Genomic DNA, 14,780 nt, shown 5'->3' on the forward strand with positions numbered 1-14,780 from the left:
TTGGCCCTGAACTTCCAGCAGGACAAGGCCCATACTGGAATGCACTTGGCTAATTACCCACCTTCATCCCTAACGCTATGGCTACTCTGACCATACCCTCTACAAGGCCTTGGCAGAACTATGCCAAGTTGATTCATACCAGTCAGGTGGCCTGCTGGGAGGGCAGGACAGAGTGGAGATGATGGGGTCTAGCCACAGGACCTCACTCAAGCCTCATAGAAGCCTGAATTAACTCCACTGTGCCCTCTCTGGGATTCCTTGGCTTGGAATGATGTCCCTTCCTTTCAAAGCATTGCACATAAGACTGTAGTTCAAGATGGAGATGGCTCTAGGCTCCCCAGGCTTCAAGACCCAAGTTCAGTGGCCATGCCTCCTCAGATCCCCTGGAAGCTCAGCAAAAGCACTTTGCTATTACCATAACCCCTGAAGGTTGGTTTTATTATACTTTACAGACAGGAAACTGAGACCATGCTCAGAGACTGGTGAACCCAGGTCACAGGACTCTGTTTAGGCCTCTTTCTCTAGCCTTTACTCCTGACCTCCTGCTTGGCGTTTGGCAGGCAGGATCTTGATTCTGCTTTCCATGGTGAAGTGGCCTTTCTCTAGCTGCAGCATCAGCTCCTTAAAGGTTAGAGGTTCCCCAGCCTGCCTTGTGTTTAACAGCACTAGGCCCTGATAACCCACAGTAAATGTTGATGCTTCTCTTGACCATCATGTCTTTTTATGGCCTCAAATTATTAAATGTGTGAAAACTCTTCCCAAATGAGCTAATTCAAAGCAACTCCCATTCACTGAGATTTTGTTTGCTATCAGAAGAAGGAACACGTTCTGCTGGGTAGGCCTGCAAACTGAAAAATGTGAGGACCAGGCTTTAGAAGGCAGAGTTACAGGTAGGGAACAGAGATGGATTTGCCTCTGGGATTACGACAAAACCCACTGGGTATTAACAGATTCTGGATTTGGGGGGTGAAGGTGGGGTTGGGTGGTGCTAACAGGAGCCTCGAGCTACTTCAAATTCAGTCTCCCAGCCTTTTGTACCCAAACTGGAATTTACAATCTTGGTCTATTTATTTATTTGGCTTCATGTTGAACAGGAAACAATGTTCCCTCACTACCCACCAAACCTAATGATTTCCACGTCTGATGACCACCAGACTGTGAAATATACAGTTGCCTAGATAACAGCAGAGATTAAGAGGTTCATGAGTTTGAGCCCTGCGTTCAGGCTCTGTGCTGACAGCTGAGCCTGGAGCCTGCTTCAGATTCTGTGTCTCCCTCTCTCTGTCCTTCTCCTGCTCACACAGTCTCTCTCTCAAAAATAAACATTTAAAAAAAAAAATTTTTTTTTTTTTTTAATCTGGGGGTAAAATCCAGCAACCTATTCTGACGAATTCAGATGATGCTAATACAGGTTTCCTTCTGTTTCTGTACCAGAAATGTTTGGCTGCCCACCCTCCACCTCCTCATTTTTCAGAGTTGGGATCTTCTGACTTTTCCCAGAAGTCGCAAGGCTATGCCTATTTTATCTGAGGAGACCAGAGACAGAGACCGAAGCTCTTCAGAAACTTGTCACAAGGCTCTTTGGCAAACTCACCAAAACTGACAGGTTATAAAAACTCGTCAACTTCTGGGTACAGAGCAGACCTGCAAAGAGGTGGCACGTAGTAGGTGCTTGGTAAATACTGGTGGAATAAATAAATTTATAGCAGTATCTTACAGTGAGTTGGCTGTGTCTTTTTTTTGGTCATGTCTTCTGATGCTGGTTTTCAAGCTTGTACAGAAACAGCTGGCCATGCGCTTATGGATTGGTGAAGAGGACTCTTCTGACTGCTCTGTAGTACGTACCTGTGGATTTCAGTTCACTCAACTTCACATAAACCCCACACACTGGGCTATCAGATCACCACATGTAAATCAGCCACTGACCACAGATGTTCACTGACCTCCCTACCACGTAACCAAGAGTAAGCCATCTGGCCCTCACCTGTTAATTTTTTTGGATAAGGTTTGACTTCAGCAGCAGAGACGGTTCTTCTGAGCTCTTGATATAGCCCTTGAATGTATTTTAAAGGTACAATAAACAAAATATTCACACACAATATTCCATATGCAAATGAGCAAGTAGATGACTCAGGCAAACACATGTCATTTCTACTTTAAATAGAAACAGAATATATAAATATTTTTTTAAAAATTGAAAGCCAAGTTGATCACATCTGAAGAATGCTCCCAACATTTCTGGCTTCCCACTGATGAGAAACTCAAGAGAGGCTGCATCACGGGAGCAACACACATTCTGGTGACCAGCACTCTCCCCATGAGAGAAGTGAACTCCAACAGCCTTTCCCAGCCACAGCAGTCTTGCTAGCAATACATTCAAAAAAACCAAGAAAAGCAACATTCCAGCCATAGTCCAATTTGAACCCCCTCCCCCCAAGGAATGCTATTCTTGGCAAGAGATCTTCCAAAGGAAACAACATCTGCAGAACCCCTACCCGTGAGGTCAGGGAAAGATGAGGCAGCTGAAAACTTTTCAGTCTTTCTTAGACTCAAGTTACAGGGACTTAACAGAGCAGCAAGATGAGAGTGATCCTAGTACCTAAGGGCAAATGCCTCAGGGTCCTGACATTATCCCTTCGGAACTGCATGGCAGACTCTGATGTATTTTGCAAGGCTACACACAGAGGTCCCCATTTACCTGGCTGCTCAGTTAAATCAAAAGAGTTCATTAGCCCCCCCCTTAATACCTACATAGATGGGATTTGTAATTTAACCTCATCCCATCACCAAGTATTTATTAAACACATTTTGTACATTCTGGAGCAACAGCTATGAACTAGACAAAATTCCTGAGCTCAACATATTCAAGCCTAATTCCTTGTGCCTGTGATCCAGAAATTCTGCTTGCAGACAACAAGCAAATTTATGGATAGGCAAAGGAAACTCAATGGTGACAACTCCTGGATATAACACCTAACCCACAAGCAACAAAACAAAAAATAAGTGAGACTACATCAAATTAAAAAGCATCTGCACAGAAAGAAAAAATCAACAAAGTAAAAAGACAACCAAAAGGATGGGAAAAATTATTTGCAAACCATGTTATCTACATAAGGGGTTAGCATCCAAAATATATAAAGAACTCATACAACTCAACAGCAAACAAATAATCCAATTAAAGCACGGGCAAAAAGATACATGCACCTCTACTGTTTTCTGCAGCATTATTTACAGTAACCAAGATACAGATGCAAGCCAAACATCCATTAACAGATGAATGATAAAGATGTGGTATATGTATACTATGGAATATTACTCAGCCATAAACAAAAATTAAATCTTGCCATTTGCAACAATGTGGATAGACCTAGAGAGTATAATGCTAAGTGAAATAAGTCCATCAGAGAAAGGCAAATACCATGACTTCATTCACATGTAAGAAACAACTAAACAAAGAAAAAAAAGAGACCAAAAAAACTCTTAAATACAGAGAATAACTGGTGGTTGCCAGAGGGGAGGGGAATAGGAGGGTGGGTGATAAAAAGAGGATCAAGAGTACACTTATCTTGACAAGCACTGAATAATGTATAGAATTTCTGAATCATTATGTTGTACACCTGACATTAATGAACACTATATATTAATCATACTTCAATTTTTAAAAATAGGCAAAGGAACTTAATAGACATTTCCCAATGTAGATATATTATGGATAGACTGCCAACAGACACATGAAGAGATGCTCAACATCACTAGTCATTAGGCAAATGCCTATCAAAACTACAATGAGGTATCACCTCAAGCCTTTAAAATGGCCATCATCAAAAAGACAAGATAACAAATGCCAGAAAGAATGTAGAGAAAAGGAAACCTTTGTGTACTGTTGGTAGGATTGTAAACTGGTACAGCCACTATGGAAAACAGTATGGAGAATCCTCAGAAAATTGAAAATAGACCTGCCCTATGATCCAGAAATTCCACTTCTGGGAATACATCCAAAGGAAACGAAAACACTAAGTCAAAAAGGTATCTGCACCCATATGTTCACAGTAGTGTTATTTACAATAGCCAAGACATGGAAACAACAATCAATGGATAAATGAATAAAAAGGTGTAGTAGATCAACAAATGGGTGCAGATCCATGCAAAAGAATGAAAATGGACCACTTTCCTACACCATACACAAGAATAAACTCAAAATGCATTAAAGATCTAAATGTGAGACCTGAAACCATAACAATTCCCAAAGAGAGCCCAGGCAGTAATGTCTGTCACATTTGCCATACCAACATTTTTCTAGAGATTATCTCCTCAGGCAAGAGAAACAAAAGCAAAAATAATTGGGACTACATCAAAATAAAAAGCTTCTGCAGAGCAAAGGAAACAATCTACATAACTAAAAGGGAACCTACTGAATGGGAGAAGATATTTACAAACGACATATTCGGTAAGAGATTAGTATCCAAGGGACGCCTGGGTGGCTCAGTTGGTAAACCTTCTGCCTTCGGCTCAGGTCACAATCTCACAGCTTGTGAGTTCGAACGCTGCGTTGGGCTCTGTGCTGACAGCTCAGAGCCTGGAGCCTGCTTCTGATTCTATGTCCCTCTCTCTCTCTGCCCCTCCCCTGCTCGTGCTCTCTCTCTCTCAAAAATAAACATTAAAAAAAAAAAAAAAAAAAGAATGCAATCTTGCCATTTGCAACAACACGGATGCAAGAGAGTATAATGCTAAGCAAAATTAAGTCAGTGAGAGAAAGACAAATACCGTTATCATCTCACTCATCTGTGGAACTTAACAAATGAGTGAAGGAAAAAAAGAGACAAATTAAGAAAGAGATTCATAACTATAGAGAACTGAGGGTTACCAGAGGGGAGGGGGTGGGAGGATGGGTGAAAGAAGTGAAAGGATTACAAGTTGTACACTTATGGTGATGAGTACTGAGTAATGTATAGACTTGTGGAATCACTGTATCGGACATTTGAAATTAATGTAACACTGGGAAATAAAAAACAAAAAATAAAAGAAGTTGTGGTACATACGTACACAATGGAGTATTAGTCATTAAAAAAAAGACACGAGGAAATCTTGCCATTTGTGACATGGATGGACCTTAAGGGCAATATTCTAAGTGAAATAAGACAGAAGAATACTGTATGATCTCACATGTAGAGTCTAAAAAAAAACATCAAACTCATAAAAAGAGATGAGATCTGAAGTTGAAGTGGAGGAGTGGCAGTGGCACTGGAACAAGGTGGTCGAGAGGTATAAACTTCCAGGTATAAGAGGAAATAAGTATTAGAAATGTAATGTAGGACTAGTTAACACGGCTATGTGGTATCTATTTTTGCTGCTTTTCATTGTATCTCTATGAGATGAGGCGATGAATGTAATTGTTTCACAATGTATGTAAGTCAAACCATTATGCTGTACACTTTCAACTTATACAGTAATGATTATACCTCAATAAAACTAGAGGGATTAAAAAAAAATCTTACCAGCTATTAGAATCCTGGCAGAGAAATCAAGTCCAGAGAAGGCCCCTCAGTTATAGAACTGAAATGTTATCTATACAGCCCTCAAAACTCTATCTCATCCAGCACCCATTTAGCTACAACAGAGAATGTGAGACTCAACAGACATATCAAACGCACAGCAGTGTGAGGAGGAAAGAAAACACCACAGCGTGTGTATGGGGTGGGGGAAGTAAGGAGACTAGTCTATGGTTATTCGGTGGCTCCTAAAGGAAAATGGAAGACTTTGTTGTCTTCCTGACCTACGCCCCAAATGTTAAGAGCTCATGTTTGGCTCAGTAAGCACCCACAATATGCTGGGCTGGGTGCTGAGTATTTTAGATAAATGCTCTCATTTTATTCTCACGTCAACCCTGTTTATCTCCATGTTATGGGTAAGATGCCAACCTGCCTGACCAATGTCATAGATCTATCTAATCAGAGAGGCAAATACTTGACTGAACTCAGGCCTGTGAGTTCATGTCTAGACTTGCCCAGGAATATACATTGAGTGGCCTAAGGGATGATCTTCATGATTAAGAACATTTAAGAAAAAAATAATACAAAATGTGTACTCCCAGGAGACACAAAGTCACTTTGTCTTTTTGGTAAATGCTAGGATTCTTAGGAACCATGATCCTGTCTCAATTAAGGTTGAGTAACACAGTAAGGGACTTCCATGAAGCTTGTATGACCTCTCTCCCTTTACTTTCTACAGCTGGGGTAATCAAGGCTCATAAGTTTTAAATGGTTTGCCCAAAATTCACTCAGCTGTTTTCTGCCCAAGCCAGATCAGACATGTCACCTGATTCTAGTTCTCTAGTTTTACTATAAACACATTTTGACTGATTATTTCCTTATTAGGCTATCAAGTTTAACTGAGCAGGCCCTGTACATTTCTTACTGTGCTCATTATCAGTACAATGCTCAGAATGTTAGCTCATTATGTGCTGTCACCTACCAGTTAACCTTTTGCAAAATGCACCCACATTTCTGTGACAATCCCACTGAGTTTGTATCATTTTCCCTAGACTCTGGGTTATAGACAAAAGGGAAAGGACAGACTCTCTTAATATGTAAACCTTTGCCTGGCTCACCTGTAGCTCTCTAGTGGGGCAAAAATCAGATGACCATTCATTCCCAGCTGTGGTAAAAGATCTAAAATTAAGGTTCATATTATATACTATAAAATCAAAAGAGCTTCAAATGGCCCAACTGCAAGTTTCCTTCCCAGCTCTGCTCTTATGGGTAAGGTTCCCTAAGCTAAACAACCCTCCTTATCAAAGGACCAGACACAGTTCCTGCTCCTCTCTGGGCAGCAGGTTTCAGTTCACCAGAGTCTATGGATTTACTCAAGCCAATCACATCTTCCCAAAGGAACCAGAAGGCACCCCACCTTCTTGATACTAAAAAGCCCGTCTCCCTCCCAAAGCCCCCAGTTGTTTACCTGGTTGTTGAGTGGAACCCCCATGTGACTTTGCATGGCACGCAGTGTCCTTATGCCATTGGCTGTGATTATATAGCTAATGAACTACCGTCTATGTCATTAGCAACCCAAGACAATTCGCAATTCTACAGAGATCTTTTCCTCTCTTACATATAAACCCTCTATGACTACAGGAAGTACTTCAGAAAAGAAACGGAATAGGTTGCTACCCAAACATCTTTGCCAAGTTTCCCAGACTACTGCATGTCAGTATCATACAATCTGACAGACTAAACAGAATGGCTTTGGGTAGGGGCCACAGGAAGAATAAGCCCTGGAATTAGGTCATAAAAATGTAATTCAAAAGTATTGTCTTCTGTTATGTGAATCAGTGAGATAACTGACAAAGTGTTGTTTAGGGATTCAATTCCTGGCAATATCTGGATCTCTACTGACCACTCTAAAACTCAGTCATACTTAAGAGAGTTTCCAGGGACAGCATCAGGAACTCTCTGCACTGCATTGTGCGCTGCTCAGGGTCAAAGATTTTATCTAATCACCTTGATTTGATTCTAACCCAGTGCTAGCCACAGAGAATCCGTTCATGCAAGTGGCTGAGCACATGCACGTGAATGAGTGTTTTGCTCTGTGAAATACTGGGAACAGCAGCGAGCTTGGGTCATTCCAGGTTCAATGAAGCTGGAAGACTACCTGGACGATTAGAGCTGGTTTCCCAGGTGTAGGTTGTAACATTTGACACCAGCACATTTGCAGTTGACTAGCTACCAGTGCTGCTTCTTCATACTCCAAAGGCCTGCCAGAGCTTGCCTAAGATGACTGCTGCAGATAGTACCCACCCCTCCCTTGTCATTATCCATGAGCCTTTAAATAGAGACCACATATACTGACTTTGTTCCCATGGGCAGGTTAGATCTGGGTTCTTCTGTACTTACTGATCCTTCCTAGGATTCATAAGGCAAACGATCATTTCAGGAGCTGTAGAAGTAAAGGGAGCATCTGTTAAGAGACTACCCAGCTAGAATGCATGCTGAATCCTTCACTCTTAAGACCTCAAAGTAGGAAGAAGCTAAAACAGGGGAGAAGAGGGGCACCTGGGTGGCTGAGTCAGTTAAATGTCTGACTCTTGATTTCAGCTCATACTGATCTCACAGTTCATGGGACAGAGCCCCACGTCAGGCTCTGCACTGACAGTGCTGATAGCGCAGAGCCTGCTTAGGATTCTGTCTCCCTCTCTCAGCCCCTCCCTACCGTGCACAGGCATACCTTTTCTCTCTAAAAATAAACAAACACTAAAAAAATAAAATAAAACACCAGAGAAGAAATCAGCCACCCTTCCTCAATATTCAATGGGAAGAGGTGTGGCTGACCCCATGTTTATTATTAAGCCCAAGTTTCATCTGCATAGCAGAAAGAACTACAGGAAGCCAAAAAACCACCACAAAGCCAGGAGTGAGGCCACAGGGAACCAGAAGTACAAGCAGGTAGCTGGAAAGAAGGATACTCCATTCTTCCTGCTCCAACTCAGGTTTAAATCTCCCACCTAAATTCTCACCCCCAGAAAAGACACATGGACTCCAGCCACCTTAAAAACTACATTGTATTTCTGGTTAGATTTCAGAGTGGCAGAACTCAGGAGTTATACTATATTCAACCTGGTCCCCACCTCAGCTTGCCTGCCTTCCCCACATCTCTTCCCCACCTCCCACCCAGAAAGATAACATTGTACAAAACTATATTTACAGGAAAACTGGTTAAAAACTAAGGGTGTGTACAAAAGTAGACAAGAGAGCCAGAAATTTCAGTGCAGGGAAAGCTTGAGGGAATCGCCAACATCTTATTACACACCAGAACCTGGGGGCAATGTATTACGTACTAGGCAAAAAGAAGCATAGCAAATTTCAGTGCCAATTTTAGGGGGAACCAGTCACTCCAGGGAAAGAGTGGATACGAAAGACATACTAGCTTTAATATTACGAAGTCTTAATTAACCAGCCACCCTTCTGCCACATGGGTTCAGAGCCAGGTGGTAGGGGAAACAAAACAGAGAGTCTCTGACACAAGCCCCACAGGGAAAGGGCTCAGAAGGCATAACGGGTCCGGATGTCCTCAAGCTTCTTGGACACCTCAGGTGGGGTTCGGTCCAGTTCTTCAGAGACATTCTTCTGTTTGTTGGGCTCCATGGAGTTGAACTGCTCACAGAGGTCTCCGTCTATCACATTCTAAGACATAGAAAAGTAAGGAATAAAAAGGTTAGACGCTCACGGAAAGTGACATATGCTAGAGCACCTGCAAGGAAAGTTTTTATTCTCTCTGATATCTGAACCATTTACAGAGCCAGGAATGCTATTTTAAGTTCATCCTCAGTAGCCTGTGTTCAGATTAGCAAAACTGGGTGAAGGCTTTTCTCTGGCTGTGGTCTGCCCCAGGGGAAGAGGTCCCTGAATATCACTAGTCATTCCTTTCCCCCATTACTGCCTCCATCAATCCACCCCTTTAATTCAGGACTGCTCTGATTTTTAAAAGACAGAGGTCCACAGAAAAGACAAGTTAAATGGGCTAAAGATCCCCCCTTTTCAACTCAGATTTCCAACAAGACCCCCAGGTTCTGGTGTGTAGTAAGGTTAAGACCTTACCTTAACAGGGAAGTAATAGGAACGAAAGCTGAGGTGGTCTCGCCCACAGAGAGGGGGATGCTCAGACCGTAGGTGCATTTCCACATGCTGGAAGAAGTCATGGTCCTGGTGGAAGAAACAAAGAATCTGTCACTAAAAGAAAAAAGTGATTTCAACTACTAGTCTATGGTTTCCAGAAGCAAAATGAACAGACAAGCCATTGATTTTTTTTTTTTTTTACCACACAGATATTAACTACTTGCTAACAAATTGCTCTTTTGACAATCACAGGTTTTCCTGCTACAAGACAGCGAATACCTGAAAGAAACCCCACCTGTATTTACAGAACACAAGAGAACACTGTATGTAAAGAGTTATTTGTGAAGTCAGATTCCTGATCCCAGCTTCTTTAGCTGGAATGACATAAATCCAATTTAGCAAATCCCAGAGTTGACTCAAGGAGGCAGATTAAATGCACAGTACTCATCATCCATCATTCCTACTCTTGTGGGGTTTGGTTCTGGGGCTCTGGCCTCTGACTAATGCTATATCCACATCATAACTGAACCAAACCCAGGTACAATATGAAAACAAATGGCTTTTCCCACAGGGGTGGGAGGGGGATATCAGGATTCTTATCTTCCTAGGCACATCTGTCACTTTATAAAATTTCCAGAACATGCCTAGTTGCAAGTGGGGACATAAGATTTGTCCTCTTAGGCTGATTCAGCACCAAGAAACAACCTTGCCAAAGCAAAGGCCAGAAGAGTGTGGGAGATTTTACCTCATGGGATGTGAATGGGACAAGGATGCCAATTCCTCCTGACAAGGTGGTATAGACAAGCGATTCTGAGCCTCCGGGGATCAGTGTGGTCTTCTGTAATGACAGCACTGTCTCGCCTACATGGTAGTTCATGATCACCTCTGCCTGCAAATCAAAAACAGACTAGTAACTATGTGTGCCCTCACAACCTGTTCTAGATTACCAAGAGCAAGGAGTGCCTCCAAAGGGCAGATTTCATCTTCTTTTAAATCCAAAACTCACTAACACTTAAAAATACTTCAGAATGTTAACATTTACTTGAGATTAATGTCCCCACCAACATGCTAAAGTTAGATCATTTCTGATAAACAATTAGAGTGAAAAAAATTTTTGTTAAATTATCAAGTTTACATAAAAAAACCCACAGAAAATTATTAAAAATCAACAATCATTAGGCTTGCCTTCTAAAATAGATCTAAGAAGTCCAGAGATGCTTTACTACAGAAATACATGCCTATAGGAGAAAAGTAAAGAACCCAGAACATCTCAGAGAGAAGCTGATTCATAAAGGGAGTGACCCTATTTAACAATTTTTTCCAAGAAACTCATTATGCTCCACTCAACTGCTAAAATGTCTTGGAAAAAAATCTTATTTCTACAGTCATAAAAATGGAATGTTGACTTGGTCATTTTACATCAAACCTAGCATCTGTCCATCACAGGCCATAAAAGGACTTCCATACACAGGAGAGTACTCAGCAGAATCATGTGCGCTGTGGATAAGTGACTAAAAACTGTTCCCTCAGTGAGGGCCATGGGGAATGTATTATGCAGGCTGGCTCCCATCCTTCCGAGCCCCTTCTGTAATCCTACCTTCTGAGAGGCCCCGTTGAGCAAGCCCCGGTCCCACAGGGCTTTGTTTCCTGTGGGATCCTCATCCACTTCATCATTGGTGTTAGGTGGGAGCCTTACCTACAAGGAAGTGACACAAGTCAGAGGACTGGGTCCTACACTTACTCACCTGAATCACCAAGCAATGTTTGCCCCAGATCCTTGAAAGCAAGCCTGGGACACCAACTTTGGCATAGGCTTGAGCTGGTTTCCTGCACCTAGTGTCTGAGTGAGAAACTCAAGAGTATCAAGCCCTAAGCAAAAGCAAACCAAAGGCCATAAGACATAAATAAGGAAAGTAACACTGGGCTTAAAAAGAGAAGCCGGAGCTTGGGTAACTCAGTCGGTTAAGCTTCTGACGTCGGCTCAGATCGTGATCTCACAGTTCGTGAGTTCAAGCCCTGCACCAGGCTCTCTGCTGTCAGTGTGTTCCTTTTTTGGGATCCTCTCTCCCCTTCTCTCTCTGCCCCTCCCCCAAGCGCATGTGCTGGCTCTCTCTCAAAAATAAACAAACATTAAAAAAGAGAGAGAGATAAAGAGAATAAAGGTTGGGGGGCCTGGGTGGCTCAATCAGTTAAGCGTCCCACTTTGGCTCGGGTCATGATCTCCTGGTTTGTGAGTTGGAGTCCTGCTTTGGGCCCTGTGCTAACAGCTCGGAGCCTGGAGCCCACTTTGGATTCTGTGTCTCACGGGGCGCCTGGGTGGCGCAGTCGGTTAAGCGTCTGACTTCAGCCAGGTCACGATCTCGCGGTCCGTGAGTTCGAGCCCCGCGTCAGGCTCTGGGCTGATGGCTCAGAGTCTGGAGCCTGTTTCCGATTCTGTGTCTCCCTCTCTCTCTGCCCCTCCCCCGTTCATGCTCTGTCTCTCTCTGTCCCAAAAATAAATAAACGTTGGATTCTGTGTCTCCCTCTCTCTCGCCCCTCCCCCACCCGTGCGCTATCTCTCTTTGTCTCTCAGAAATAAATAAATGTTAAAAAAAAAAAAAAAGAGAGAGAGAGAGAGAGAGAGAGAGAGAGGGGCGCCTGGGTGGCTCAGTCAGTTAAGCGGCCGACTTCGGCTCAGGTCATGATCTCGCGGTCCGTGACTTTGAGCCCCGCGTCAGGCTCTGTGCTGACAGCTCAGAGCCTGGAGCCTGTTTCAGATTCTGTGTCTCCCTCTCTCTGACCCTCCCCCGTTCATGCTCTGTCTCTCTCTGTCTCAAAAATAAATGTTAAAAAAAAAAAATTTTTTTTTAAAAAGAGAGGCCAAAATTCTGATAAAAGTAAAAATATACATTACTCATTAGTTCAAATGAAACCTATCACTATTAAATTATGTTCCAGGGGTTCCGGGATGGCTTAGCCAGTTAAGTGTCTGACTCTTGATTTTGGCTCAGGTCATGATCTCACAGTTCCCAAATTTGAGTCTCACACTGGGTTCTGTGCTGACAGTGCGCAGCCTGCTTGGGATTCTCTCTCTCCCTCTCTGCTCCTCCCCTACTCGTGCTCACTCGCTCTCAAAAAAAAAAAAAACAAAACCCTAAACATTAAAAAAAAATCATATTCCAATGAAGATGAAGAAGGTGGACTGGTAGGTGGTGGAGGGATGGAGGAGAGGAGGTTCTAAATGACAAGAATGGGGCGGCTGCCTAGCTCAGTCAGTAGAGTGTGTATAACTCTTGATTTGGGGGTTGTGACCCCCACATTGAGTGCAGTAATTACTTTAAAAAAAAACTTTAAAAATAAATAAAATTTTAAAAAATTAAAAAATGATAAGAAAGCTTACATAACAGTTTCATTTTTAGAGGCAGCCTTAGTAGGATTGAATTTTATACTCATTTTTACTTTCCATATTAGAAATCACAGTCCTGGGTCCTTGGTTTTACCAGTGAAAATTATGCCAGCTTTTCCACACATCAATGTAAGCCAAGTAAACATCAACTCACCACACAAATGTTGCCAAACTTATCTGCCCCAGCCACAGTGTCATAGTCCAGAAGGCTAGCCGTAGTGACCCATCGTGGGTAAGTATCATCAGCAAAAATGATGAGCTGGTTCTCATTACGCTTGTATCGAACCCAGATGAAACTTTCCTGGACGTCAGACACAATTACCCTGTGTCCAATAGTCTGGATCCCAGAGATGTAATTGGCAATATGCTGGGAAAAACATGGACAGCAATAGGAGTAACCTTGAGGTTCAGAACACACAGAAAGTCCAGCTGCTCCTGACTTCAACACATACAGGGCCTAGAGAATAGTAGTCAGCAAAAAATTGCTAAAAGACAGGAAAAAAACTACTGGTTTTAATATAGAGGAAATATATGCTCAGTTCTCAGAGTTAAATACCTTATAGAAGCAAGCAGGACAGAATCTGATTCTTTATGTGAAGAAATCAAGAAAGCCACCTAACTGCTCTCGTTCTCCAGGCTCAAAGGCCTCATTCTTAGGCTGAAATTGGGGAACTACAAGGTCCTAATAAAGAGATGTGATTTTAAGTTACTGTCCACCATCCTGCCCATGTTTCCTTCTTCCACACTAGCTACATCTGAAGCCCTCTACCAGCATATTTACCTTGTTCTCACACTTTCGGAGTAACTTCTTCTTCCCCAAGTCATAGACTCGCAGAAGCTTCCCCACACCAATCAACACCCTCCCCTGGAATGGGGCAATGGCAGCAGGGACCTCTTCCACTGGAGTCTGTGAGAAGAAAAGCAGGTAATGCAGCTATCAGAACACCAGTCATACGCTAGCCCCACCCTCTCAAACCTAAAATATCTTTACAGGCATCTGTCAGGAAGACAGTGAGTGATCATCTTTTGCTCATCAGAGAAATGAATCACACATACAACAGTTTCTATGAAACAGAGTGTTTGGGTAAATAGGTCCCATACACTGCACATCACTCAGCAAATCAATCAGTGCCACAGGTGGAAGGAAGCCCTCAGGCCTGAGGAATGCTGTCTCTGAGCCCATGCTAATTCAAATGGTGCTATTAACTAATAGTGAAGACTCAATACTGGAGAAGTGATTGCTGCTTGTGGACGGATTGGAATGGAGTGCTAGTGACAAGGGAGACACAATGAGTTTAGCACCAGGACAACTCCATGAAGTAACTGTTTCTTAGAGGATACTTCCCTGTGGAAGGGCTGAAGGAGAGGAGATACATAAATGTACTGTGTGAAAGAACAGGAATTTTTTCCCTTAACTTAAAAATTGTGGCTAAGTCAGATGAATGTCCGACTTTGGCTCAGGTGATGATCTCACAGTTCCTAATTCAAGCTCCACAACAGGCTCTGTGATGGCAGGTCAAAGCCTGGAGCCTCTTTCAGATTCTGTGTCTCCCTCTCTCTCTCTCTGCCCCTTTCCCGCTTGTATGCATGCATTCTCTCTCAAAAATAAACTTTAAAAAAAATAAAATTTGTGATTAAAACACACATAAAATTTACCACTTTAATCATTTTTTTTTTTTTAACGTTCATTTATTTTTGAGACAGAGAGAGACAGAGCATGAACAGGGGAGGGGCAGAGAGAGAGGGAGACACAGAATCTGAAATGGGCACCAGGCTTGAGCTGTCAG

General features: G+C 42.6%; 2 protein-coding genes across 4 annotated transcripts in view; both read right to left on the reverse strand.

Moving 5' to 3' along the window:
- IL34 (interleukin 34) overlaps window positions 1-1,623 on the reverse strand; it is a 79,738-nt gene extending 78,115 nt beyond the window's left edge. The window contains exon 1 of the mRNA XM_040443087.1: window positions 1,595-1,623. The gene's annotated coding sequence lies outside the window, so the exon portion shown is untranslated. The remainder of the gene's footprint in view (window positions 1-1,594) is intronic.
- A 6,637-nt stretch (window positions 1,624-8,260) lies between these two features.
- Window positions 8,261-14,780, reverse strand: part of SF3B3 (splicing factor 3b subunit 3) — a 49,363-nt gene continuing 42,843 nt past the window's right edge. For 2 of the 3 annotated variants that reach the window (XM_040443070.1, XM_040443072.1), the window contains exons 21-26: window positions 13,775-13,900; window positions 13,148-13,360; window positions 11,206-11,304; window positions 10,354-10,497; window positions 9,591-9,716; window positions 8,261-9,176 (exon numbers count right to left, since the gene is read on the reverse strand). In XM_040443070.1, coding sequence (XP_040299004.1) covers window positions 9,036-9,176; window positions 9,591-9,716; window positions 10,354-10,497; window positions 11,206-11,304; window positions 13,148-13,360; window positions 13,775-13,900 — 849 coding nt within the window. In that variant the 3' untranslated portion in view covers window positions 8,261-9,035. The remainder of the gene's footprint in view (window positions 9,177-9,590; window positions 9,717-10,353; window positions 10,498-11,205; window positions 11,305-13,147; window positions 13,361-13,774; window positions 13,901-14,780) is intronic. The other variant, XM_040443073.1, reaches the window with a different exon arrangement.

Source organism: Herpailurus yagouaroundi, unplaced genomic scaffold, assembly GCF_014898765.1.
Source record: "Herpailurus yagouaroundi ecotype Mexico unplaced genomic scaffold, PumYag 190, whole genome shotgun sequence".
In the NCBI taxonomy this organism is placed as follows: domain Eukaryota; kingdom Metazoa; phylum Chordata; class Mammalia; order Carnivora; family Felidae; genus Herpailurus; species Herpailurus yagouaroundi.